Genomic DNA, 26,556 nt, shown 5'->3' with positions numbered 1-26,556 from the left:
CACTTGCAATGGTTTAGATATTTCTAGGGAGTGTATTTCGAAGATTCTCTCAGCTGCTTGTCACTGTGAAATAATACACTTCTTTCCTGAGTTGAACCCAGAATTACTGCTCCTCAGTCTAAAATCAGTTTCTGTTGAAACACTAAGAAGTTAGTGGTGCAGATGATCAGATGAGAGTCAGACCACCCAATCCAGTCTCTGGATTGCTGTTCAAGTTCAATTCTCATGTGATCTTTACAACCGAGAGAGAGACCATTCAGCTCCCAAACGGCTATCGAATTTATTCCCCATGCTGTTTTGCTAGTCCTGCAAACCTTTCTTGTTCAAGTACACATCCAATCCCCACTGAAAGATGCTATTTAACATGCATCTACCGTCCATCAGGGAGAAAGCACACAACTTGCTGCGATTTTAAAAAAAAGCAGAAAAATTTGCACCTCTAATTGCTTCGCTAATGATCTTATGTCATTCCCTTCTGACTAATGACTCTTCTCCCATTGGAAACCATTTCTCTTGATTTTCTCCCACAAAGTCCTTAAAACGTGAGCACACCTCTGTTAAAGTTCCTCATAACCTTCAACGAATGGAAGAGAACGAGCTTCTGTTCCTGTGGCTGCACTTCCTCATTGCGTGCTGCAGGTTGAACTGAAAACCTCTTATTGACTGCAGCTGTCGATAGGAAGTTAGATTTCTCCCTGCTGCGGCCTGATGATCTGGAACTTCCATTTGCCCCATCTGTTATTGGAGCCCGCACGGATTTCCAGCAAACTGAGGCAAGGTCCTGCAGTCACTGCCTGAGTGACATCTGCCCTCATGTAATTTTGTCCTTTTGGGGGAAAAAATAGAAATACTCTTGAATCTCTCCTGTGTTGAGGTGTTTCTAGTTTATCAGTGACTATAAAGTCCTCAGTTTGCAAACTCCAACTACAGTTACCATGGGGTGAATATACAACCCTTTCGTTTTGGTTCTTTCCACATTTAAAGTTGTTACTTGTGGACATTTTACTTCTTGTGGCAAGTGGTAAACTACTGAAGCTCTGACCATTAGTGTTTAAAAGTAGATTCAGTGTAGTGTCTGCACTTTAAATAGTTCAGTACTGTTTCCTGCCAATGTGGAACACAAAACCAGAAACATCTTGAGTGACTCATTTTTGGTTCTCTCTCATCATCATTATTGCAGATGAATTCTATTCAGAGTAATTTTTTTGCAAAAATTTGTTTCTTGAGAAATTTAGCCACAAATTCAATCAATATTTGTGACCAGTGCAATCCCAAGCAATGTCTGTGGTTAATGGAGTTGTCTGTAGGTCAAGTTCCTTAGCTGATCTTCTAATCCTGACTCGTGGGCAGGTATGACATGAAAATGTAAGCCACCTAAAAGAAATGGTGACTCTTGATGCCTATATGTGTTTTCAGAATCCAGTTTAAGTGCTGAATATTAACTGTCAAGGGGAAAGGTGGTTGGAGGAGGCTTGATAAAATCTGAAAGTAGTAATCTGATAAAAACTATCCACCTCCTAGGTTTAACCAGGGTAGGTTTGCACGAGCATTAGGAAGACTTATAGAGTTGAAAGCATTTGTGTGAAAATATTTTTAAGGGTCAATTGACTGTAAATGCAATCCTCGTTTCTGGCTTTAGCAGCCAGCACTCAGGTTTCCCACACTGTGAGGAATTTGCCACAGTGCACGAGACAGAGTACGGAATGGATACTTCCTCAGTGAAATTGACAAACTGAGAAGCCTTCAAATGTTGAAATTAATGAGCTGCAGACATGGCCAGGCAAGAGGCTAGTTTTTTCCAGTATTTCTGCTAAAACTATGTCTTCATGACTTGTGGGTGGTTTCCAGCTTTTTGAAAGTCAGTTCATTTGTCCTGAACTTCAGTGACCTTGAGTTGCACTCCCCTGCTGTCAGCCTTCACCATAGCATGGGGATCTCCTCTACCCGGTACATCAGAACAAGAGGAAAAGCTAGGAGCAACACCAATAGCAGCAGCTGCCTTCTCAATCCCTTCCAACCTCTCAGCACAGAGGGACTAAGCTCCAATGAATCAGAACCATGAACAGAGGATCAGCTTCCTTGTAGCCTACCCCCCCTCCCAGTGGTTCAGCTGGGTATGGGTACATACTGCCGGTGACCTTCAAGGTGGCTACTGCTGGAACTCCCTGTCATTGGTTCTTTGCCCCTTCCCACAATTTTGTGCTCTCCGCAAGCATCCAAAATTGAGTTGTGGGTTTGAGGAGTCCAGAGAGAAGGGAAGAACAGCATTTATGAAAAATGACTGAGGTGCACGCATGAACTAAGATGGCGTTGGGAATGAAGTGCCCAAAGAGGGAAATGGTTGAGTGGCGCTTTAGTGTGTTTTATTCTGAGGATACTTATACAGGAAGATGGAAGGAAGGTTAGATTGTCACTTTTGAACATATAGCATTCACTTTTCTCCTGAACTCATCTTTGCTAGACCCACCCTCTCCTCTGCATTCCTACTGAAGCATCAGGGACCTGTTGTACAGTTCAGCAGTCTGACCCCATGCCAGGGTCCCTGTAACTCCATCCTTGCTTTGACAGATTTGGCCACCTGCACAGCCTCTCTGGTTGGGAAACCTGGAAATGTCATTCTAATCCTGTAATTAAGTTGAAGAATCACAGCAAAGCCCACTGAATCAAAGGGGTTCCTGATCTAGCACCAGTTTCCCTGCTTAGAATAATTCTAGAATAAAATTCCATCACAAATTTAACTTTTTAATAAAACAAGGCTTATTGTCGACAAAATAATTAAACAATCACTTTTAACTCATTAATATAGTTTCCTACTGTTGGTAGTTCTGATTGATAGGAGCTTAGTCCCTCTGTGCTGAGACGTTGGAAGGGATTGAGAAGGCAGCTGCTGCTATTGGTGTTGCTCCTAGCTTTTCCTCTTGTTCTGATGTACCGGGTAGAGTACATCCCCATGCTATGGTGAAGGCTGACAGCAGGGGAGTGCAACTCAAGGTCACTGAAGTTCAGGACAAATGAACTGACTTTCAAAAAGCTGGAAACCACCCACAAGTCACGAAGACATAGTTTTAGCAGAAATACTGGAAAAAAACTAGCCTCTTGCCTGGCCATGTCTGCAGCTCATTAATTTCACCATTTGAAGGCTTCTCAGTTTGCCAATTTCACATGGATTAGGTGGCAGAAGTGTGGAGAATGGTTGGACAATGAGAGATGTGCAGTTTCTGTAGTTCTAGCTCAAGAAATCTGAAACAAAGCATGAAAAGTAGACTGAGGTCAGGTGGGCCTCTTGATGCTGAAACTTGCGGTCTGAGCTTTTTAGTCATTTTTGTTTAAAAGATATCAGGATCTTGAGTCGAGCTCATGTCTCTGATTCTTCCCCTGACCCTCAGGTCATGGAAGCAGAACAAACCAAGACAAGGAGTGAGCTGTTACACAAAGACACAGCTATGAAATACAACGCAGCAATGAGCAGGATGAAGCAATTGGAGAAGAAGCTGAAACGAGCCATTAATAAATCCAAGTGAGTGATTTTTTTTTTCCCCACCCAAACAGTGTGCGCTGCACTCCACTCCCCCATCCTTCACGCTCTCACCCATACCCACTTTTAGAATGGCCTGAGGTTGGGAAAGGTACTATATCAGTGAAAATTATTTCCCTAGATGTGATGAGTCTTTGGTTTTGACTGTAATCCGATGCTTTATGTTATATTCCTGATAACTGGTTGAAGGATCAAACTGGAACCAATCTTTACTCAGTTTAGATTTTTTCAGAGTGCAACATTACAAGAATATTCTCTCCAACTAAAGCACATTACAGTGTTACTCAGTATCTCTTTTATATCTGCACAGGTAACAACCCAATCGATTTTTTTTACCAGGTATAATGCTAAGATCTGGATAGGTTCATGAATGTTAAAAAAAATCCGAATTACTCACTTAAACAAAAAAACAAATCATAGATTTAACTTTTTAATAAAACAAGGCTTATTGTGTATAAAATAATTAAATAATCACTTTTAACACATTAATATGGTTTCCTATTGTGTTTATGTTATATACTCAAGTTTATATCCCATCTTCCCTTCTATCAATCTTCAATTATTTATTTTTGTAGGCAGCACCTACAAAATCTACCCCATTCCTTTGGAGAATTTTCTTTAGCTTTAACTATTCTCAGGGGTAAAGTGTCAAGTTGCCATCGATTTGACTGTGGAGATTTTGGTCCCTGTCTCTGATTACTTTACAGATTCTTTTTCAAGTCCTCTGTCGGTTACTCTTTTTTTTGGATATGACACTCTGTGATCGATTGTTCTTCCACTAGCTTCAGATTCAGTAAACTTACAGTTTCTTCTGTTCCTTGCAAGATTCAAACTGAGAGTGAGCCAGACAATGGACGAGACCTTACTCTAAAAGAGCAGATAAAGGCTGTCATCTATCTTGCTGTGTTGAAACAGGTGTACTGTGTGTACGTTTCCTTCTGTCTGAAAAGACCAGCAGCCCATATATGAAAACATATAGCTTTCAGTCCACACAAGTGCACCACACTGCAAGCCTTTCTAACAATCCTGAATTCTCTGTTTTGTTGTTAATTTTGTTTTGTACTAGTATTCCTGCAAGTTATTCTATTGAGTGCTTGTTGTTATGGACCAGATCAGATCCCCTCAAAAAATACTTTAAGAAGGTAGTCCAGACCCTAACTTCTTTTTATTTTAGAGGCAAATGTAAAGTGTTTCAAATACAACTTGACTAGTCTAACTACTCGACGATAAGCAAAACACAATTTACTTAAACACCGTAATTGAAACACAGCCAAAGAATGAAGAATTTGGAAAAATAACAGATTGGAAAAATTATCTGAATAATAAATACTGTACTAAAGCTACCTAACTGTTCCGTGTTAGTAGCATCCCACAAACAGCCACTTTGGCAAAAAGTAAAATTGAGACACCAATTTGCACATGCAGTTCTCCAATCCAGAGGGAAAAAGCATCAAGAGAAGATTCAGAGAGAGTAGCAGCCAGGGGACATTTACTGAAGCTTTTGAGACCCCGGTGGTTTCTGATGTTACTGAAAAAACCGAAACCCAGAAATCTGGATCTGTGAGAGTCGGCCACATTGAGGCTGTTTTTTTTAAATAGAACCCAAGGCCTCCCAAGCTGTTTACTCAAGAGTTTTCAGTAAATAGTTCAGTACCTCTGCCTTACAACCTTTCTTCAAAAAACCCAGGTCACAGTAATCTCTTAAAGTGATAGCATCATCACAGAGCCAAAAGGCTCTGACAAAAAGTCTTTTTTTCCTGTAATTCCCAAGTTCTGTAATACCAAAATATCATGAACTAAAGATACGTACAGCAATTGTTAATCACAATTAATATAAAGTTAACATCACGTGACTCTTTTATAATCTGTGTATGTTCTCTCCTGTGTAGACCATATTTTGAACTCAAAGGAAAGTATTATCTACAGCTAGAGGTAAGCCTTTTCTTCAAACTATCTGCAGTGTAGGTGGGATCCATTGTTTATATCACTAGGAATATGGATTGTTGAGCAAACAATAGTCTGACCCAAGGTGACACAGCTACTAATTTTAATTGAGAGGGCCTTGCATACACCAATAGAGGGAATTCTGTTTCTTGATGTAAAATTACTTATGACTGATTCCATAACTAAGAAAGTAGTGATAATGACCAAAAACTAGCTCACATACTTTGATTTTCATCTTATAGTTTAACCAATAAATGCACCAAAAGGGTTACATGAATCGACTAGGGAAATATGAATGTTGAGTTCACATGCCTACTGCCATCTTTACTCGTCAGAAATGCAGTTGGTTACATTTGTGTTGTCAATAGGCATAATTGACCAGTGGCTATGGTATTGGACAGCACTAGTCCAGCCCAATGCTAATGAAAAGGCCGTCCTTTATTAAACCGATGGTAGGTTTATGAAGTTATTTACCTGCTTCAGTTCCTCTGCATGCAAGCTAGGTATTGAGAAGAAAATGAGATGTTAGGTACTGAGGTAAGTACTGACCCTGTGCCTGGTCTTGCACACTGTTCAGACCGCTGTAATCTGGTGTTTTTAGGGGCAAGAGATGGGGAGGATCACTCAACATTTTATACTTTGCTGATTCACTAAGATCTCCACAGTTTCCATTTCTGATTATAGCTCGCTCTGTCTCCTGGAGTACGATGATTGATGAATATGCAGCTTCACTGCTGCTTCCCTCCTCAGGCAACTGTGAGAATTGGATCTCGGCAAGCAGCAATACAGCAGCATGACAAAGGGAAGAGAATTGATGGAAAGGCAAAAACAAGGGGCAGCACAGTGTCTCAGTGGTTAGCACTGTTGTCTCACAGCACCAAGGACCTGGTTTCAATTCCAACTGCAGGCGACTGCCTGTGTGGAGTTTGCACATTCTCCCCATGTCTGCGTGGTTTTCCTCCAGTTGCTAGTTTTCTCCCACAATCCAAAGCTATGCAGGTTAGGTGAATTGACCATGGGAAACTGCCCATGAAGCTAAGGTACAGATCAGCCTTGCTGTGGTTGAAAAGCAAAGAAGTTCGAGGAGCTCCCTTCCTGCATAAAATTATAGTATCTGCAACTCCTCTATCAAGAGTGGTGGATAAGAAACTAAATGGGAAACTGTAGGGATAGGGTAGTATGTAAAGTTAATGTGCAGATCCAGCAAATGGAATGTTGAATATCACAAGAAGAATGGATTATAAAAGTCGAGATGTCTTGCTGTAGCTGTACAGGGCGTTTGTGAGACCACATAGACAGCATGGAAACAGACCCTTTGATCCAACCAGTCCATGCTGAACATAGTCCCAAACTAAACTAGTCCCACCTGCCTGCTCCTGGCCCACAGCCCTCCAAACCTTTCCTGTTTATGTATTCCTCTAAATGTTTGTTAAATGTTGTAAGTGTGCCTACATCCACCACTTCCTCAGGAAGTTTATTCCATACGCGAACCACCCTCTGTGTAAAAAGATAAGGATGCTTTTAAAAGCAGTTCAGAGAATATTCACTTGTCTGATATCTGGGATGGGATGGGAATGGTTATTTTCTGAGGAGAAATTGTATAGACTGAGCCTGTGTCCCTTGGAGTCTGGGAGAGGTGAATTTTATTGAGATGTATTAGATCTTGTGAGCACTTGACAGTGTGGATGCTGACGGGATGTTTCTCCTTGTTGAAAGAGTCGTGAAAAGGGGCAGTGCTTAAAAATAAAAATAAAATGGAGATGCAATGAATTGATTTCTCACAGTGTCCCGAATCATTGAAACTCGGAGGCATTGAGCATTCTTAAGGCTGAGGTAGATACATTCCAGATTGGGAATGAGTCAAAGGTTAGCAGGTAGATAGGAAAGTCCACAATCTGACCAGCCAATGTTTTATTAAATGGTGGAGCAGGCTTGAGGAACAGAATGGGCCACTTCTCTTCCTGATTCAATATGCACATCTCGAATTGTCAAGTGTTAGCATTCCTTCCTGAGGGCAGGGAGATGAGAATGGTGACATTGAGTGACTGGAGCAGATGATGTTGATACATTTGAGGAATGCTTAAGGGAGCAAAGAATTGAGGGATAAGGTGTCAGTGGGAAGTCACAGTTAGAATGGGAGAAGGTTTGTGAACAGAATAAAGGTTGAGTTGACCATGCTGTAAATTACATGTAATTTAATCCTTTGAATTGAATCTTTAGATACGCTTTGTTTTTGGCTCCAAACCTATGGTCAAAAGAGAATGGGAATTTTTGACAGAAAATGAGCTTAGCTCTGTAACCATTGGATGATCAGGCTCTGATACTCACACAGGATTTACCTAAAGCTTAGTCATATTGTATGCAGTTTAGAAAATGTGATTGGCATTTTACATTCTCCACTTTTGGTTTGTTAGCAACTGAAGAAAAATGTAGATGACCTACAAACCAAACTGTCAGCAGCCAAAGGACAGTACAAAGCTGCTCTGAAGAACCTGGAGATGATCTCTGATGAGATTCATGAAAGAAGACGCTCCAATATGATGGGACCCAGGGGAAGAGGAGTCGGTGCTGAAGGGAATGAAAACTCTTTAGAAGATCTGTCCAGTTTAAAGACTGAACCCGATGAATTGTCCAGTGAGTATTCCTTATATTTTTATCATTACACTGAAATCTCTATATCTCTTCCCTCATGTAATCACAGCATTATGGGTTACCAAATGCAAATTTCTAACACCTTTTTAATTTTGGTTTGTCATCCTTTTTCCAATTATACATGTGAGTAGCAGACTGCAGTTTCCTTCCTTCCTTGTGACTGTATTAGTTCAAATGCACAGTGGACGAAACCAAATACATACATTCTCCCTCAGCACTCCACCTCCCCTCCAACACACCCCCACCCCCTAAGCTATAGCATAACTGTTGCTCCCTTCACATTTCCCGTCAGCTCTGATGAAGAATCATCTGGACTCAACACTACCTTGCTCTCTCTCCATGGATACTGCCTGACCCTCTTTGATTTCAAGCACTTTTTGTTTCCAGCACAGACTCCAGCATCTGCAGTAATTTGTCCTAAAATACATACAAAGTTTACTCAACTTTTATTTGTCATGTTCTTTCTTCTAAAGAATAAAGAGTGGATTGTGTGCATTTTGTGGTTCCTTTAAGGCAGTCAGCACTTTCTCAATGCTCTGCCGCATTTAATCAACTTGGTTAATTATGGAACGACAAAGATTTCTGCAGCAAACCACACTGCGACTGACATACTAAATAGATCTGCAGGAGTAAAGGTAATACTGAGCTCCTTATTATTCTTCCTAATGAGCATCAGTAATCCCATCATTCATGTGTAACAGTGCCGCGCTAGATCAAGATTCAGTTGAGGAGACACATGTAAAGGGAGCTTTCGATTTGAAGCTAAGACATTCTGAAGCATTATTCATGGATCAGCACAAGCACTCCTACTGTTTTGTTCAAACCCTATTCCAGAGAAGAGCAGATCAGCCAGGCTGAAAACGTCAATGCGGTTCTGAGGGAGGGTCATGCACGCAGAGGTGCTGTCTCTTGAATGGAAAGGTTAACTAAGGCTCTTTCTCCAAAGGATAAACATAAAAGATCCTGTGATGCACCTTGAAGTGTTCTGTCTACAGTTATCCCTCAGCTAACATCTCTGAATCAGATAATCTGAAAGTTTAATTTATTGCTGACTGTGGCATCTTGTTGTACATAAACTGACTGCTAACATTTCCCAGTAGCTGCAGTGAATATCGTTGAGCTTTGAAACATTTTGAGATGTCTGACGATGATCGAAGTTGCTACAGAGATGAGAATCTTTCACACCCCTGAGAAGAAAAATGCTAACACCTTTGACACAGCAGCAGTTTCTAAAATTAGCATTCTACTTTTTAAACACCCAATGTTGAACTTTTTGGTGTAGCTTCTCAAAGTTTATTTTAATTGTTTGCCCGACCATTGTACAGGTTCATGTTTTAACTATAATGTGAAATGGGCAACCCCAGAGGACCCTGATATGCGAAGACCTTTCTATATTGGTCCACACAGAGGGGGGATTGGATTTACAAAAGATAAGATGAGGCCAATGGAGCAAACCCTATTTATTTGCCATTTTAAGGGTCTGTCTAATAGTTCCCATTAACAGCCCTCACCCCCTTCCCCAATCTGTCATTGAAAAGAGATTTTTGGCATTTGTTTAATCCCACAAACACTCCTGACATTAGTTGGACATTATTAAAGAATAATTGGTCATTATGCACAGGAAAAGAGATGTAAGTAATGCCATGGTCATGAGTCACAGCATTTAAATATCTTAGTGACTATCTGGTTAATACATCTGTAACAGTACAACTGATCCTGGATGTAGGTTTGCTCGCTGAACTGGAAGGTTCATTTTCAGATGTTTCGTCACCTTACTAGGTAACATCCTCAGTGAGCCTCCGGATGAAGCACTGGTGGTGTGGCCCGCTTTCTATTTGTATGTTTGGGTTTCCTTGGAACACTACCAGTGCTTCATCCAGAGGCTCAGAAGAAGTTACCTAGTATGGTGACGAGACATCTGAAAACAAACCTTTTGGCTCAGCAAGCAAACCCACATCCAGAATCTCAACTTGAACTACAAATCTTCTCAAAACTTGTTAGCACTTGCTGTGGAAAATAAGTGCAACAGCTTGTATTTATGTAGATTCTTTAATGTAGAAAATCATCCCATTGAGACCAATAGAATACACACTAAACCACAGGAAATATTATGAGGCGTGACTAATGGGATACAATGATTACTTCAAATTTGAAAGAAAAACAATGTTCCCTCAATTGTAACATTCAGATTTGGAGGATCACTTATGACTTCATTCATGTGACTTCAGATAAATGTAGAGTATTGTGCCTTACTTTGAATTAGCTCTGTTGCACAAGCTTTATAAACACAGCCTTACAAATCATCTTTATCCACGCTTTTGTTTCTCATTTGTCGAACCAAATAGCACTGACCATCATTCCTTTGTAAATTGCAAGGCTCTTTTACAGACCTTCTAGAAAGTGCTTCAATAAAAACAAATTCTGAATATGTTATGTTCTACGAAGCTATCTGCAGGTAAACAATGTACTGAGTCATCTGAAAGGGTAGTAAATTAATCTTTGTTTCTGACATAGAGCAGTGCCTTGTTAGTTCTGGCTCACTGGTTACATGCTTGCCTCTGAATCAGAAGGTTGTGGGTTCAGGACTCTTTCTGAGACTTGAGCTCATCATTTGCTGACATTCTCAATGCAGTTTTGAGGGAGTGTTGCAATGTTGTCTTTCAGAAGAGGAAATGCATCTGGGCCTTGCCAGCCATTTCAGATTGACGTTGCAGATCCTAGCATTATCAAAGGACAATCAGGGTAGTTCTTCTCTGTGTTCTGAATGACATTCCTCCCTCGACCAATACTACTTTGAAGGAGAACAGATCATAGCTGCCACCAACCAAAATATTTGCAGTTCAGCATCTATGGAGGGAAACTGATTTAATGTTTTGGGTTGCTGATGACTTTTCAACACAACTGGTTCACAAAATCTCATGGACATTCTTCAGCCTGAAATGCTGATTGTTCAGAGCATATTTTTGGATAGATGACTCACTGATACCGAATATTAGTTCCATGTCCCACTTCAAAAGGTTTTGATTGCCCTCTTAAGGCAAGGAAGGCATTACTATTCCATTGGTCGCCATCTATATCTCCTGCACATTGAGGATTCAGTGTGACATATTCATCACTTAAGTATTCTAGTCTACCAGCCTAATAAGAGTGAGATGTTGGTTCCAATACTGTACTAGAAGATATATATTTACTGCGTTGTCTTTAATAGCTAAATGAGAACTGGTAAGTTCAACAACTAAAGCAGTAGACAGAAAGTACTTTAAAATGGTTTTAGATAAAAATCAATTAGCAGGAATAAAGAGATCATGTTTGATATATATTTCAACTTAATTATAAAGTTCTTTGTTCATGCTTAGTGAGTTTGTTGCACAAATTGGGAAGGAAAATATCATTCATTTTGCATGTGATTGAACTGATTTTTTAAATTTGGTGTATTGTTAAAGCGAATCAATTATTCCTTCTCCCAAAATAGATCTCTGGTAAATTAAAATTGAAGTTATTTTTATTTAAACGTTATTCACAATTTATTTGTTGATGTTATTTCTTGAAGAACTGATAAATGTGATAAACTTCACCCCTGTGATGTTCTTTCAAAGCAGTCTCTGCGTTATGATTATGATCAGAAGAGATGATTTGTCAGCCTATTTTAAATGAACTGCAAGCATTGCAGCATTTGAGTACTCAGGGAATGTTTGCGAGGCTGCTTTTAATGCAAAATATGTCATGGAAATTTTTGCTGCAAACGTTTCGTTCCCTGGCTAGGGAACATCATCAGTGCTATTGGAGCCTCCTGTGAAGCGCTGCTTTGATGTTTCTTCCGGTATTTATAGTGGTTTGTTCTTGCCGCTTCCGGGTGTCTAGCCAGGGAACGAAACGTTTGCAGCAAAAACTTCCAGCTCGGCGAACAGAACCACAACAACGGACACCCGAGCTACAAATCTTCAACCAGACTTTAATGTCATGGAAACTTTCTTAAAGCTTGAGACATTTGACAGGATCATTGTTACTATGTTACATCTGGAACTGCCTCATATCTCAACATAATTTTGATGGATGTTGCCAGGCTTATCCCGATTATGTAAGACATTCTGGCAACATTAATCAGAAATGTTGCACTATATGAGGCTTGGTGACTTGACAAAGCTGTTTGCAAATTGCCTCAATTCCTTGTGGTTGTAGCCATTCTCCACTAAGTCCCCTTCTAGGGAGACAGGGATCAGTTAGCTCAGTTGGCGGGGTGGCAGGCAGGCTTGCAATGAAGAGTGCCACTGACACTGGGAATTGAACCCACACTGGTTGTGGTTACCAAGAAAGATTGTCCTTCCCTGCCTGAAACGTACTGACCCTCAGGTTAGACTACCACCAGTTGCTTGAGAGAGCAGACTGGGTGGCAGCTTTGCCTCACGATTATAAAGTGAGATATATCCGTTGATTAATTTCTGTTTTTGGTCCTTTCAGTTTCTCCTTTCTATTGATCAATGAATCATTCACAAAAGAATTCTCCAAAGGAACTAGGCTCAAGCTCTCAACCCTTCAAAATCATGTGCAGGAAGTATTGCTAGCTGAAGGAGCTCTTGCTCCAACTCTGCGGGAGGATGAATACTGTGTGGAGAGCATGGTTCAAATGATGATAACCTCATGCTTTAAGCATCCTGGAGGTCCTATATAAAGAGGGTAGGAAAGATGTAATTCCTTTAGTAGTCAATAATCTGTGGCATAGATTTAAAGCAATTTGTAGAAGGATTAGTGAGGAGATAAAAAATTATTGCAGATTTTCAGATAACGATCTGGAACTCACTGGTGAGAGAAGCAACGGAGACAGAAACCCTCATTTAAAATTCAGAAAATTAGGATGTACACTACACGGCTACAGGCCAAAACTGGAAAGCAGTTGAGCATAGAAAGCTTTTCTCCATCGTCACTGATGCAGTGGGTCAAACGTCCTCTCTTTAGTGTAAATTTCTGTACTTCTAATCTGTTGCTGCATATGAGCACTATTTGAATGAATTTCCATTCTCAGGGTATTCCCAGTTGCCATTTGAAATTACGAACATACTGCAAACAGAAGCATTGATGTAGACATCAGACTTCTTTATGCATTGGCATTTGCTGATATTGGAGGCAATATTGCGAATTTAGATTAGGAATCCCTCTTTAATTTTTATAGATAAATTAAGTTGTCTAACCCAATATGGGTGGATTTCTTCTGAATTCCAGTTGATCACTGTTTGACATCTCCTTCTCATTTGCAGTGACATCAGAAATATTTGAAGATGATAACTGTGGCAGCCCTGTCTCTGAAGATTCAGAGAGCCAGTCAGAGTCCAGTTTGAGCTCTTGTCCAACCAGCCCCTTGGATCCCACCACTCCTTTCCCTCCAGTAAACCGTCCTCCCAGCTTGGAACTGTCGAGTCCTGTGTCTGATTGTGGCATGGGTTCGCCCATTCTGGGACCTCGCAGTGAATGCAGTGGAGCCTCATCTCCCGAATGTGATACTGAAAAAGGTCAGTAATGTTTCAGGGTAACTGCAGAAGGAAAATATTTCGATGCAGATGAGATTTAGTGAGCTGCTCTTTCAAACCAAAAGCTCTTTTATTAAATGTGAGAGAAGGAAGGTCTTTTCCCTCTGGTTAGGGAGTTTAATTTTATGGTGAGAGGAGAAAGATTTAAAAGGGATCCGAGGGGCAACCTTTTCACTCGAGGGTTGATCCATATGTGGAATTAACTACTAGAGGAAGTTGTAGGTACATGTACAGTTACAACATTTGAATAATTTTGGACAGGTACATGAATAGGAAGGATTTATGGGGATATAGGCCAAGTGGGACTATGCCGTCTGTTTCCATGCTGCACAACTAAGACAACTGGTTTACAGGAGGAGACTCTGCAGTTAATTCCTGTGCTTCTGCTGTGTCAGTGTGAATGCAGTGGAATGAAAATTGTCATGTTTATGTTACTTATCGCAGAATCCACCCTAATTTGCAGTACCAGGGTCATGTGCATGCTAGGGGGTGGGTTTGTTGCCTCTTGAAGAGGTCCTCTGTCCCAAGGCACTCAAAATAAATCATTCATTGCACACCTTATATTCAATGGAAAAAGCTGGTCTCTTGAAGCAACTCCTTATTTGAAGTTCAGGCTGCTGAAATCACTTTGCAGAACTCATGCTTCCGAGTGCAAGTCCTGTAGAAGCTTACCAAGAACTTCAAAAAGAACTTGGTGGAGGGCAGAAAAGAATCTTTGGTAATATTGTAATTTTAAGGATTGGGGCACATGGGCCAAAATCCATGCAATTTCTACCCAAAACTCAGGAGCTCCAGGAAGCGCAAGGTCAGTATGTCAATGTGCAGAAACCGAGAAAAATGCATTTTGGAGTACCAAATTTACAGCTATTTGCTGTGTTCCAGAGAGAGGTGTGTGTGTAGGAAATGTGTTGCTTTTTCATCCAGGGAATTGATAATGTGATTGTAGGCCATATGATGCTCACCTAAGTAGCAGTAAATAATCAACATTTATCAGTTTGATTTTGTTGTTGGACAGGGGACAGAGCTGAAGGTGTTGAAAATGAGAACAAACTGATGACCCAACAATCTATTGATGAAACAACGCTGGAGATCAGAGTAACTCAAATTTCAATCAAGTGCACAGAGCCAAAGGAGAAGAGGATTTCAGACCTCGAAGTCTGTGGAATGGCTCAGTCACCAACCTGTTAAATAGTGTGAAACGACATCCTAAATGTGCCAGGAAACGTAGTGTCACAGATGTACTTACTCAAACTGTCTTGGCCTTTTAATAGCTGTCTAACTACTGCACTGAAAGGTTTCCTTAAAGAGTGGCTGATGTTTATAATTGCAAAAAGAAAACTACAGTAGTAGTTCTGGGTTGAAAATTAATAGCATATCTGCAAAGTATGTAGTTAGCAGTCTGACTTCAGACTGGAGGCAAAGTAGCAGTATCCACTTTTGTGCTGTTGAAACTGGATGTGAAGTAAGAATCTTGTCTGCTTTGTTCCCCAGCTGATGACCTGCTTGTATGAGGCAGAGGTGGAGCTCAGACCAGCAGAAAGCCCTGCTTTGTTCCACTTGTACCGTGTGCTGCATTTGTCTGCACCACTTCATTGTGTTCCTCTTCGTGTTGACGCCAGCCCTATCCTTGTCAGGATACACTCGCTGCATTGAAGATTAGATCTCACTTTGTGACAGTCTTAGTTGTTGTGTCCTGTTCAAAACTGACCTTAAGGACTTTTCCGTGTTTGTTATTCAGAAGGACTTGCCCAAGAAAAGGAAACTGCCATCAGTGTTTCACTTCCTGCACTGTTGTTCATTAATAGCGAAACAACACAGTTGGAAAGAGAGTCTAGGCTGACAAGGTGGAATTCTACAATTTATTTCAAAGCGTTTTGACTACTGTAGGGAGTTGGCCAATCTTTGTTCGTGGAATGGAATGGAATGTGGCAGAATTTTCACTGATTGTCACGTTTAGTTCCTTTTATAGCCAACCTTTCGTGCCAATCCAAAGAAAGTTATTGACTTTTATTCTACTGGTAAGCTAAATGTTTTGTTCAAGTGATTAATCTCTTTCAGATCATGCACCTTCACTTAATTAAACTATATTAACTGGATGTATAGCAATACATGTATCAACCTGTTTTGCTGCTGTCCATTATTTTGTTGCCTGACCAGGTGAGCAACATCCTGAACTGTCGTATAATGGAATCCAGATCATTAGTTTTTGTATCTTAACACAACAAACATCTAACCCAGTTTGCCAAGCCTGGTTCTCATCTGAGAGGTGTACAAACAAGTGACCAATGGCAAAGCTGCATGCCTTATGTTTTAAGCAATATCAGTCATAAATGTTGTAGTCTTTAGACATTGTTTTCAGTGTTACATTTTGTACAATTTTGTTTCAGTATTGTAATATTAAGAGCTGTCTATGATGCATTTAACTTTTTATAGACTCTTATTAACCTGGCTTGTATGATTATGAATACATATGAACATTATGGATACATATACAGCTCACTACACTGACTTTCTATACCTTGTATGTATAAAAACGTGAAAGAGTAGTACTGATCACACTCAAATCTGTTACTACAAATGACCACTGATTAACGAAATATTGAGATGCTGGAAATACTCAGCATCTGGAGAGAGAAAGAAAAAACAAATGTCAATGATGTCAGGTCATTGATCTAAGACTTTTTTTTCTCAAATACTGCTTATGTTTTTACACCATTAAAATAAACTGTTATTAGGAATATAAAGAACATTTAGCTTAAACACCAAGAATAAACATTTTCCCCTTGGAGAAAAGTGGTAAAATCCTCTAAGATTTTAGGATGCAAAAATTTGGGCTTAATTGTTAAAGGGGCCAGATTTAGATTTTTGAAAAGCACTTCCTTCAGTATTTATCTTTATTTGGTTGGACCAAAGACTGTTCTATTTCTAGCTTCTATAAGATATTATAGTCACAGTTCAGTCTTTCTTCCTAACAGTCCAAACGTTAAACTGCTCTATTCTTTAAAATTCAGTTAAAGATGAAGTAAGTTATTGATTTTTATTCTACTGGTAAGCTAAATGTTTTGCTCAAGTGATTAATCTCTTTCAGATCATGCACCTTCACTTAATTAAACTGTATTAACTGGATGTATAGCAATACAATAGTGATTTATTATAGATATGATTGTTTACCACAGAATTATTTAAGAGGGAGACTTTAAGCAGCTGTAGGTAGCACTCTTTTCAGTCAGAAGATTGTCTTCAACTTCCATACTGTAGATTTGAGAACAATAATCTAAGTCAACATGTCCAATAGGTATGTCAGACAGTAGTTATTCAGTATCAAATACGTTATACAACAACTGTGCCTACTCTTTCAGATAAACACAAGTGGAGAAATTTTCTCCAGAACCCTGGTCAATATTTATCCCTTAATCAAAATCACATAAGCAGATGAATCTGCATTTAAGCACAATCACAATTGTGAAATTTTGCTGTGTGACAATTGGCTATATTTCCGATATTAAAACATTACTTGTGCTTCGTGATTTGAAAGATGACTCTCTTTTCCTTTCGGGAGAACAATAAGCTACTATGGTATGTCCAGATAAGAGAGTTTGTAGTTGAACTGTGGAAATAACTAGGGACACGTCCAAAGCATAAGGCAAATTTGACTAACCTGGCCAAATAAAACTTGAACAAAATAAACTCTGCACAACAGAACATGAATAACAGAAGCTGATTTTTATTCATAATTCAAGGTACTAAATAAGACTTGAATAGAGGAGTTCCTAAGTTTCCAGTCATGAAGTAAAAGTAATTTAATATCTTCTTATGAAAATTCAATTTCCCACAACCAATGTGTGGATGCATAACCTCAATTTTTATACATGCTAAATACCAAAAGATAAAAAATATAATCTGTAATAGAAATACATACAGCTGAATTCAGAATCACCAAACCAGTATCCCTCTTTTATAAAAACAAATGGTTTGTATGATTACAAATATTGACTGGTCTTTACAATATACATTGCACATGTCCCTAAGCTGCAGAGCAGTATAGTAAACATCAACAGCTGCTTTCCAGGTAGGTTAAGAAATCAGTTTCCACATTTGCATCATCATTTAAAGAGCTGGCAATGCAGTTTTCAACTGAGTACTTAAAATCTATTCTGATTACTCCCAATCAGTTAAACAGCTGCAAATTAAATCGCAAAAGACTCCCAATTGTAGTCTACAGTAAAAATATGTACATTTATGTCTATAAAACATTCCTTCATTCTTTTGTCCCAAAACGTATGAGACTTGAGCTAACTTTGCTTAATGTGTGAATTACATTGCAAGTACAAGCCTTTCCCAATTATGACCACCTCCTTTAGACTCTCTCAAAGAAATTCTATATAAATACATTCCATTAGTGCCTGAGAAGATGTCACTTTTTCAAAAAAAAAATTCCTTAATAGGCATGTGCATGATTCAAGAGTAAAAGTGCTCATTATAGATCTTCATTTCATTGTAACTGTGTAATCTTGAGTGGGACGATACTATGGAAGTCTAAGAAGAAAGGACCTTCCTGAGCAGGCAAGAAGGTTGTGGGGATGATATTGTAAACGCCTGGAGGGACTCGCTCAACTTCCAAGTAACAGAATCCACATCTGCAGGAAGAAATACACATGTTCACTGTCAAATTAGTGCATCTGAAATTTAATACATCAGGTGGTCAGTGAGGATTATGGGAGCAAAGAGCGTACCTGATGAGATGATCATCTGCTGGGAAAAGAGGGAGGAAATGTGGTGGGGCGAGTGACAGACATAGAACTGCCAGGAAGGCAAAACCCAAATGGAAAGATCCAATGGTGACCTATTTAAATGTAACAGGGTTGGGAAGACTGAAAGGTGACTGATAGGATAGTGGTTACCCCAGGTAAAAACAGGAGAAACTGAAGGACTGAAAACTGATTATCACTCCAAGAAATAAAAGAGACATGGATTTATATAGCACCTTTCCACAGCATTCCAATGCACTTTACAGATAATTAAATCATATTGTACTACTATTGTAATGCAGAAACCATGGCAGCTACCAGTTCTACACGTGAATCTTTGCTACATGAAATGAGACACTAATCAGTTAACACTTCTGTGGAATGTTGATAAAGATTGTCAAGCATACCAAGAAGAACTATGCTCTTAAAATAGTGCAATTGGATGTTTTAAGACCACCTGAGAAAGCAGCCCAGGACAGCCTGACTGACACTGAAGCCACTCCCTCAACTTTGCAGCAGGAAGTGCAACAGTGGAGAATGGGCTCAACTCTCTGGAGTGGAGGTGAAGCCACAACCTTGTAGCAAATTATCCAACTAAGCTGACACTCCACAACAAAAAAGGTAGGAAAGTTATGAAGATGACATCGGGAGCCTACAAAAATACCTATGTAGGTTAAATGAGTGGGCAAAGGACTGGTAAATGAAGTACAATGGGAGAAACTATTTTGGCAGAAGGAATGAAAGTGCACATTATCTAAACAGTGAGAAGTTACAGAGCTGTGATGCAGAGGGATCTGGGTGTCGTAGTGTGTGAATCACGAAGTTAGTATACAGGTACAGCAGGAATCATGAAAGCTAACAATTGTTTTGAGAGGGAAATTGAAAATACATGGTGACTATGCTGCAATATGACAGGACAATGGTGAGAAGACATCTAGAATACTGTGTATAGTATTAATCACCATACTTACAGGAGTAATGTGTTGGAAGCAGATCAAGGAAGGCTTACTGGACAAATATCTGGAATTAGTCAAGAGTGTAGTGCTGGAAAAGCACAGCAGGTCAGTCGGCATTCAAGGAGCAGGAGAATCAACGTTTTGGGCATAAGCCCTTCATCAGGAATGATGAATACTCTTGGTGAGGGGCTTATGCCCAAAACGCCAATTCTCCTGCTCCTCGGATGCTGCCTGACCTGCTGTGCTTTTCAAGCGTCACACTCTCAACTCTGATCTCCAGCATCTGTAGTGGGTTGCCTTAAGAGGCAAGTCTCCACATCTCTATCCTGTGGAGTTTTCAGAGGCAGAGTTGGCTTAATTAAAACATAAGATCCTCAGGGACCTTGACCAGGTAGTTGTCAAAAGGACACCTTTTTGTGGGAGAATCGAGAACTAAAGAGTATAGTTTAAAAACAAGGGGTCTCCCATTTGAGTGAGAGATAAGGAAACATATTTTCTGAGGATTCAGTGTTTTGGGAATTCCTTAAAAGGTTGTGGATGCAGAATCCTTAAGTATTTATATGGCATTGTTGATATCCTCGTGGTAATCGAGAGCCTAAAAGATTAGTTGGGATACGTGGGAATGTAGAGTTTGAGGTTATTGAACAGCAGAGTAGGCTTGGAGGGATGAGTGGCTGACTCTTGATCCTTGTACAATAACAAAATACAAATAGGTGGAAAGGGCTCTTTGAGTTGCATTAGCAATGTCTTTGCCTCTGGGCCAGGAGGCTCTGGTTCAAGCTTCACTCGCTCCAGAGGTGTGCAAAACCATCACTTAACAGGATGATTAGAAAATACCAACAAATATGTGGCAAAACAAATATAAGTGAACATGTTCCCCACACATCACAAACCAGCTTAACAGTTAAAATGACTGAAAGCAGATACTTTATACACGACTGCGAAACAGGAGGAGTGAAATCATGCCTCAGATTAGACTAAAGTGAGCACGAAGTTGGAGACAGCACAGTAAAAAGAGGGAAAATCTACAAGGAGTACAAAGTGGTTGGAGATTATAATTTCAGAGACTGATTACATGCTACTGTTGCACAGGCTGGTGCTGGAGGAGCAAATAGGGAGCCTGGAGGAAAACTGGGGCTGAAGCAGAGGATACATAGCTGAACACGTGAGCATAATGGAGCCTGTACTTCTTTGTAAGGATGGATGGGTGTCGGTAACAGGCAAGGTGGGACAACCGAAAGCAGCTGCCCCGAGAATTAAAAAAACAAAAACAGAAATTGCTGGAGAAACTCAGGTTTGACAGCATTTGTGAGGAAAAACAGAGTTAACCTTTTGAGACTTCAGAACTAACCTCTTAACCTCATTTTATTCCCAAATATTTCAGGAACTAGCAACATCTAAAGTAAGAGCAGATACTAAACATTTTACTATTCTACTAAGACAAATTCCATCGACAGGGAACCACACAAGTGAACAGCAGTACCTGTAATCCCCACTAGGTTTTCTTTGGAATTCAGTGTCTCCCACCGTTGAGACAGTCACCATTTCAAATCCAACACTGTACTGCCTGTGAAGAGATGGAAAGTGGGTAAATGACAAAACATTCAAGTCATAATCATTTCTAATTTCCTTTGGTTGGTATGGCAATGCATGATTAGAATGTGTACCTAGCTCACACCAAATTCTACTCACCCAACACCCCTGTGCTCACTGAATTACATCGACACCTGGTCAGCAACACCTTAAATTATACAAGCTTCATCCTTCTGTTCTAAATACCCATTGCTTCATTCCTTACTATCACTGTAAATTTCCGAGCTCCTACAAAATTCTCCAAGAACTCTGTTTCCCCCAGTCTTGACTTTTTGTGTATCTATTGCTTTTTTAAAATCCCACTATGTGTCTTTAATTACGAGAGAATGGTGCTGGAAAAGCACACCAGGTCAGGCAGCATCCGAGAAGCAGGAAACATCTACGCTTTGGGTAAAAGCACTTCATCAGGAATGTGTCTTTAGTTATTTCACACCCAAGCTCTGTAATCCTTTCCTTAAACCCCTTGTATCCTCTTTTAAAATGCTCCTTACATCTTGAAAATAGAGGCACTGTCATTTTGACAGACTTAAATGACAGCAGAAGGACAACTGTCTGAAGGAAACAATCCTTCCATGTTCTGAAGTAGCAAGGTTTAATAAGTGCAACAAGGATATATTTTGAAATAAGAGCATGAGAAAATGCTTCATTGTAGGAAGTTGTTTTTTGAAAAGCAGCAGGGATACTGAGATACTCTCCAAATTTACATTTGCGTAACAGATTATTACAAAGACTGAACAGAATGAGAATCTTTTCTCTGGAAAAGAGAAAGTTTATAACAACTTAATAGTGAACCTTCTAATGACAAAAAGGGGTTTGATAAGGTACACAGATGATGATTTCACTTGTAGATAGAATCTAAAACAAAGCATCACAAATAAATGATAGTCAGTGACTTTCTCTCTTGCCAATAAATGAAAGTCATCAATAAATTCAGTAAAGCATCCTGGAGAAACATTTGAGTGCAAAGTTTGGCCAGAATGTGAAATGTGGTGGTTAAGATCAGTAATATAGTCACATTTAAGATAAAGCTTGATAAACACGAGGGAGAAAGGAACTGAATTACATAAACTAGAATGGGAAAAGGGTTAGGTGGAGCATAAACACTCGCATAGATCCATTCTATAACAGCCACCTTCTGGGCTGTAATTTCAATATTGTATATATTACAATGTTTATTATTTGCAACTTTTAAAATAAAAGTAATTGCTTTAATTTTTTATTATTTTATCAAAATGGAGCAGCTCCTACTGTAATCAAACATAAACAAAGAAACTAAACACAATTTTAAGCCAAGATTATTTTTATTCTTTACTGACCTTGGCCCACGTAGTTCAATCAGCAATGGCCCAACTTTTTCCACACCGATTTGGTACACTGGATTCTTCTTGTAACTATCTCTGTAATTTCCACATCCTCCTGCACTCGGACCTTTCCACTGACCATTTACCTGGCACAAGCATGCACATGGAAAAACATTAATGCTGAAACTTTCAGAAGTGGCATTTCAACAAAGTATTTGCAAACTCTTGCTGACACATTATTAAAAACAATAACAAATTCAAAAAGCCCTTCACTCCTGGTTGTTCTGCTGGTTCAAGAACTTGCATTTTGAAACTGCAGTAGTAGGTATACAGACAGAAACATCACCTGGAATTATTTTTAGCAGCAGTCAACCATTTCTACAAGCAGAATAAAATAATTTGGAAATGCACAGAACCTTGCATCAAGAATTAAGTAACTTGTCTCTTCTCATATGTCCTAATTGTACTCACCCATCCTTTTCTTATATTTACCCACTTTCCTTCACATCATCCACCTGTACAATCTATGAACGCTAACAGAGGAGTTGTGCTTGAAGTTAAAGAGCCTTAATTTTTCAAGAAATTTATGCTGCACTTTGTTCTACAAATTACATCTATGACCTTTTGTTCTACCAGAAGAACCTGCTATCTATTTAGGTTCTCGCAAAATTTCACAATTTTAAACATCTGTATTAGACTTCCAAAACACATACTGCAACAGAATGAAACCAATCTCTTAATAACTAGACACGATATTTAATTTTCTGTGACTGAAGTGATACTTGATAGATTAAAGATGACTTTTGCTAGTTAAAAAGAATCGAATTCCTGATATGTTTGTTGTGCTTTAAAAGATTCTTGGGATATACAGAATCGATTTGAAGAAAAAAGTTTGAAGAAAATATTTACTTCATGAAATTTGGTGGCAACTAGACTGTACAATGAATTCCCCTGTATTATTATTTCCAAGTGCAATGGGTACTTTCCACTGCAATAGTTAAAAAAAAAATGCAACCAGGCTAGCAAACTTCGCCATAGCACATTAAGGCTCAATATGCTGTAGGGAGCAAGATGGCTTACTCACACCTTTTACACAGGCTTAATGAGTGTAGCTATGTTTGAAGAAAGTATCACACCAGAAATATCAATTTGTCTTCCTTTCTTAGATGTTACTGAACTGCTAATATTCTAAGGTGGAGTTAGGAAGAGTTGGAAAATTCCCTCAAAGCTGCACAGGTCCAGTGGGCAGACTGGCCTCTTTCTATGCTGCAAGATTCTATGATGTGGAATCCAAGTATCTTTATAGAAATGTTCTTTTCAGTTAGGGAAAACACTGCCCTCGCTTCTAAGAATCAAGAACTATTCTGACTGGCTTCTCTGAATGGAGGTTATTCATCAACTCTGAAGGAATGGTCATCTAATGGAATAAGGCAGCTGATGGGAAAACAGTCTCAGTCTAAGGAACTAATTGAAACTCTCAGATTTCCCTTGAACTAATAGGATCTTTGTGAGCACAAGAAATGGAGTGAGAGGTAGATCAGATTAAAGACTAAGACTGACAGCTCTTATTGCCATGTTGTAGCTCTCCTTTCGTGGACTATAAATCTATTGCAGATCAACTTTTTTTGACACCTCCCTTACACCACTAGGAACTTCAATAGTATTTCAAAAAATGTAAGCTGTACTGATAATTGCAGAAGCCAGTATAGATCTACATTCATTTTTTACTTTGACGTTTGATTGCCAGAAACACACACCCTCTTGTAATGTGTATATGGAAATGGGATCTTTGAAAATGAATACTTGCACATGGAGTATACCTGTTAAAAGAGAAAAAAAAACTATGATACATCAACATATTTTCTATCTTTCATGTAAAATTCAGCAAGTTTTATTCATAGATCAGCATTGAGGAAAACAAAGTTACCACCCAGTTAAATGAGATAATACTACATATATGACATGTGAATCATAATTTAGGAGGAAACCAGTTAACAGCATTTTTCCACTGTTAGTCATATTTTAAAAGAAAACCCTTTCATTTCCCAGTTTGCTTCTCCTACTCTCTGAAAAGCACTGATCCCTTTGTACGGTCGAGCCGTCTAACACTTGTGATAGCAGAGTCCTAACAATAAGTAGGAATGGCCAATCCAATCTATTCCTCAAACAACCCATTCACTCTTGGTTTCCCTTTCATTACACCTGTAAAACAGAAATTGTCGACTGGCTGTTGTTCCAAACTACAACTGCTGTACCCTGACACTGACACTTACAACGGGGTTGATAGCAGTTTCTACTCATTCAAATGGTTGTGGATTCAGCACTTCCAGGCAGACACTTCATTGGAGGAGAGTTACACAGTATGAGCTGCTGCCTTTCAGATGAGACATTTAACCAATGCCCTGTCTGACAGTATTAAATATGCAGGTCCTTTAAGGTTAAAACACAAGTTATTTTAATCAATGTGTTTGGACAAGTGATGACACACCTTCGCACAGGTGGGAACTGAACGTGGAACTGCGGCTCAGAGGCAGGAACATTGTCACTGTGCTACAACAGCTGTTCAGAGATGGTTACGATGACACACCTCTTTTGCAGGTGGGACTTGAATCCAGGACTCCTGGTTCAGGGGGTAGGGCATGACACTGAGACACAGGTGGATGTAGCAGTTCTCCGCATTGAGGAAAAGCGGAACAGCCTTCTCTTTCATCTTGGGAAATATTCTCTCAACCAAATTCACTCAAACAGATTATCTGGTTATCATCACATGGTGTTTGCTATTTAGATGCAGCGACTGTTACTTTACCAACAGTGATTACACCTCAGTACTCAGTGGGTTGCAAAATCCTTCGGGATGGCTTGAGATAGTGAATGGTACTAAACATATGCAAGTATTCTTTTCTTGGTTTCTAGAATACTGCCTGCTCTTTCCAATCATAGGTATTTCTCTCATCATTTCCTGACCATATACCGTCCATTGGCTTCCATTCATATTCCTCTGCTGCTGACTCAACTTGCTCATGAGGGACCATTAATGGGCCAGTTAAATGGTTGGGGTTAAAATACAAACTTGCCAGCCAGGTAGGAATAAATTGCGTTATTTAATATGTTGTATCTTTCAGGGACTCTGGAAAACAAACTTCACAAAACAAATTGCTTTGAAGTATATTGACCAAGGTGGGAACCAATCTGGACAGGGTATCAAATTGAACTGAAATAATAGTTTTAACATTCAGTTTGTAACAGGAATGAGAAAGCAAATGTGTGCAATATTTACATACCCTCAGCGTGTAATGGATGGTGTTCTGCTTCTCATATTGAGACACCACTAAAGTAAATGTGTTTGTCCCTGGTGTTGTCAACTTGATCTTTGTTAGATAATGAGGACTGTTTATTCGAATTCCATCAATGAAAGGTGGAGGATCACCTGCAATTAAATGTGACACTTAAAAAATAATTTTCTCAAACTGAAGTAAAAATTCAGCGCATGCAATCCAAGAATCAATCTGAGATTATCTGATATCTGGCTGCAAATATAGTTTAATTTTAAATTAGTTACAACATTGTCCCAACCTTCATTTTAAAACCAGTATTGAGAAAGCAACAGTCATACGGTACACATTCCAAGCTTGCAATAAATGACAATCTGCCTCTAAAATTAAGACACCATTAACAGAAATATGCATCTTTGGCATTGTCACCTTGAAAAAGATTTTGGGAGATAGAATGAAAAACAACAAAGCTGATGTGCAACCAGCAGAGTAGGTGAAAATAAGGAGACAGACTTTCGCAGTCTATTTGTACGCTCAGAACCTTAAAGCATTGTAATACAAATTTATTTCGATGACTAATTTATAGACAGAATTTCTCACACACTGGCATTTTTGTCCAAACATGCACTTGCCCTGTTAATTTTGGAATTCTGGCATTGCTCTCAGGTAGTTCTGAGCCACTATTAATCATTCATTGTTTTTTCTGGCTCTATGAGGGCAGCTTTACTTTGATTTTTAACATCAACAGCACAATGTTGAGAAAAGAAATTGACTGCAAACATTATAAATTAAGCTGCTCTGCACCAAAATTGATTTAGTGAAAAATCTTCTGACGTTAACCCGTCCAAAAGCATTGTTGAGTTACAGATTTGTATGCATGACCTGACCACGTGCAGTAAAGAAATGTCTTATGTGGGTTAAAATCTACCAATTTTACCAAATTCTAAATTAACCAGAAGTAAAACAAGGTGCAGGCAGCACTCTGGAAACAGTAACTATGAGCATTTTATGATATCTGAATTACTTGTTAGAT

General features: G+C 39.2%; 2 protein-coding genes across 2 annotated transcripts in view; one reads left to right on the top strand and one right to left on the bottom strand.

The window, feature by feature from the left end:
- sh3bp5b (SH3-domain binding protein 5b (BTK-associated)) overlaps positions 1-16,093 on the top strand; it is a 70,448-nt gene extending 54,355 nt beyond the window's left edge. The window contains exons 5-9 of the mRNA XM_060850275.1: positions 3,387-3,517; positions 5,425-5,467; positions 7,894-8,113; positions 13,384-13,635; positions 14,669-16,093. Coding sequence (XP_060706258.1) covers positions 3,387-3,517; positions 5,425-5,467; positions 7,894-8,113; positions 13,384-13,635; positions 14,669-14,841 — 819 coding nt within the window. The 3' untranslated portion in view covers positions 14,842-16,093. The remainder of the gene's footprint in view (positions 1-3,386; positions 3,518-5,424; positions 5,468-7,893; positions 8,114-13,383; positions 13,636-14,668) is intronic.
- A 1,303-nt stretch (positions 16,094-17,396) lies between these two features.
- Positions 17,397-26,556, bottom strand: part of capn7 (calpain 7) — a 50,923-nt gene continuing 41,763 nt past the window's right edge. Inside the window, exons 17-21 of the mRNA XM_060850274.1 lie at positions 25,533-25,678; positions 24,009-24,071; positions 22,267-22,397; positions 20,841-20,924; positions 17,397-18,290 (exon numbers count right to left, since the gene is read on the bottom strand). Coding sequence (XP_060706257.1) covers positions 18,146-18,290; positions 20,841-20,924; positions 22,267-22,397; positions 24,009-24,071; positions 25,533-25,678 — 569 coding nt within the window. The 3' untranslated portion in view covers positions 17,397-18,145. The remainder of the gene's footprint in view (positions 18,291-20,840; positions 20,925-22,266; positions 22,398-24,008; positions 24,072-25,532; positions 25,679-26,556) is intronic.

Source organism: Hemiscyllium ocellatum, chromosome 34 (genome assembly GCF_020745735.1).
Source record: "Hemiscyllium ocellatum isolate sHemOce1 chromosome 34, sHemOce1.pat.X.cur, whole genome shotgun sequence".
In the NCBI taxonomy this organism is placed as follows: Eukaryota; Metazoa; Chordata; class Chondrichthyes; order Orectolobiformes; family Hemiscylliidae; genus Hemiscyllium; species Hemiscyllium ocellatum.
Note: the sequence above shows the minus strand (reverse complement) of the source record. Positions and strands in the feature narration are given on the sequence as shown.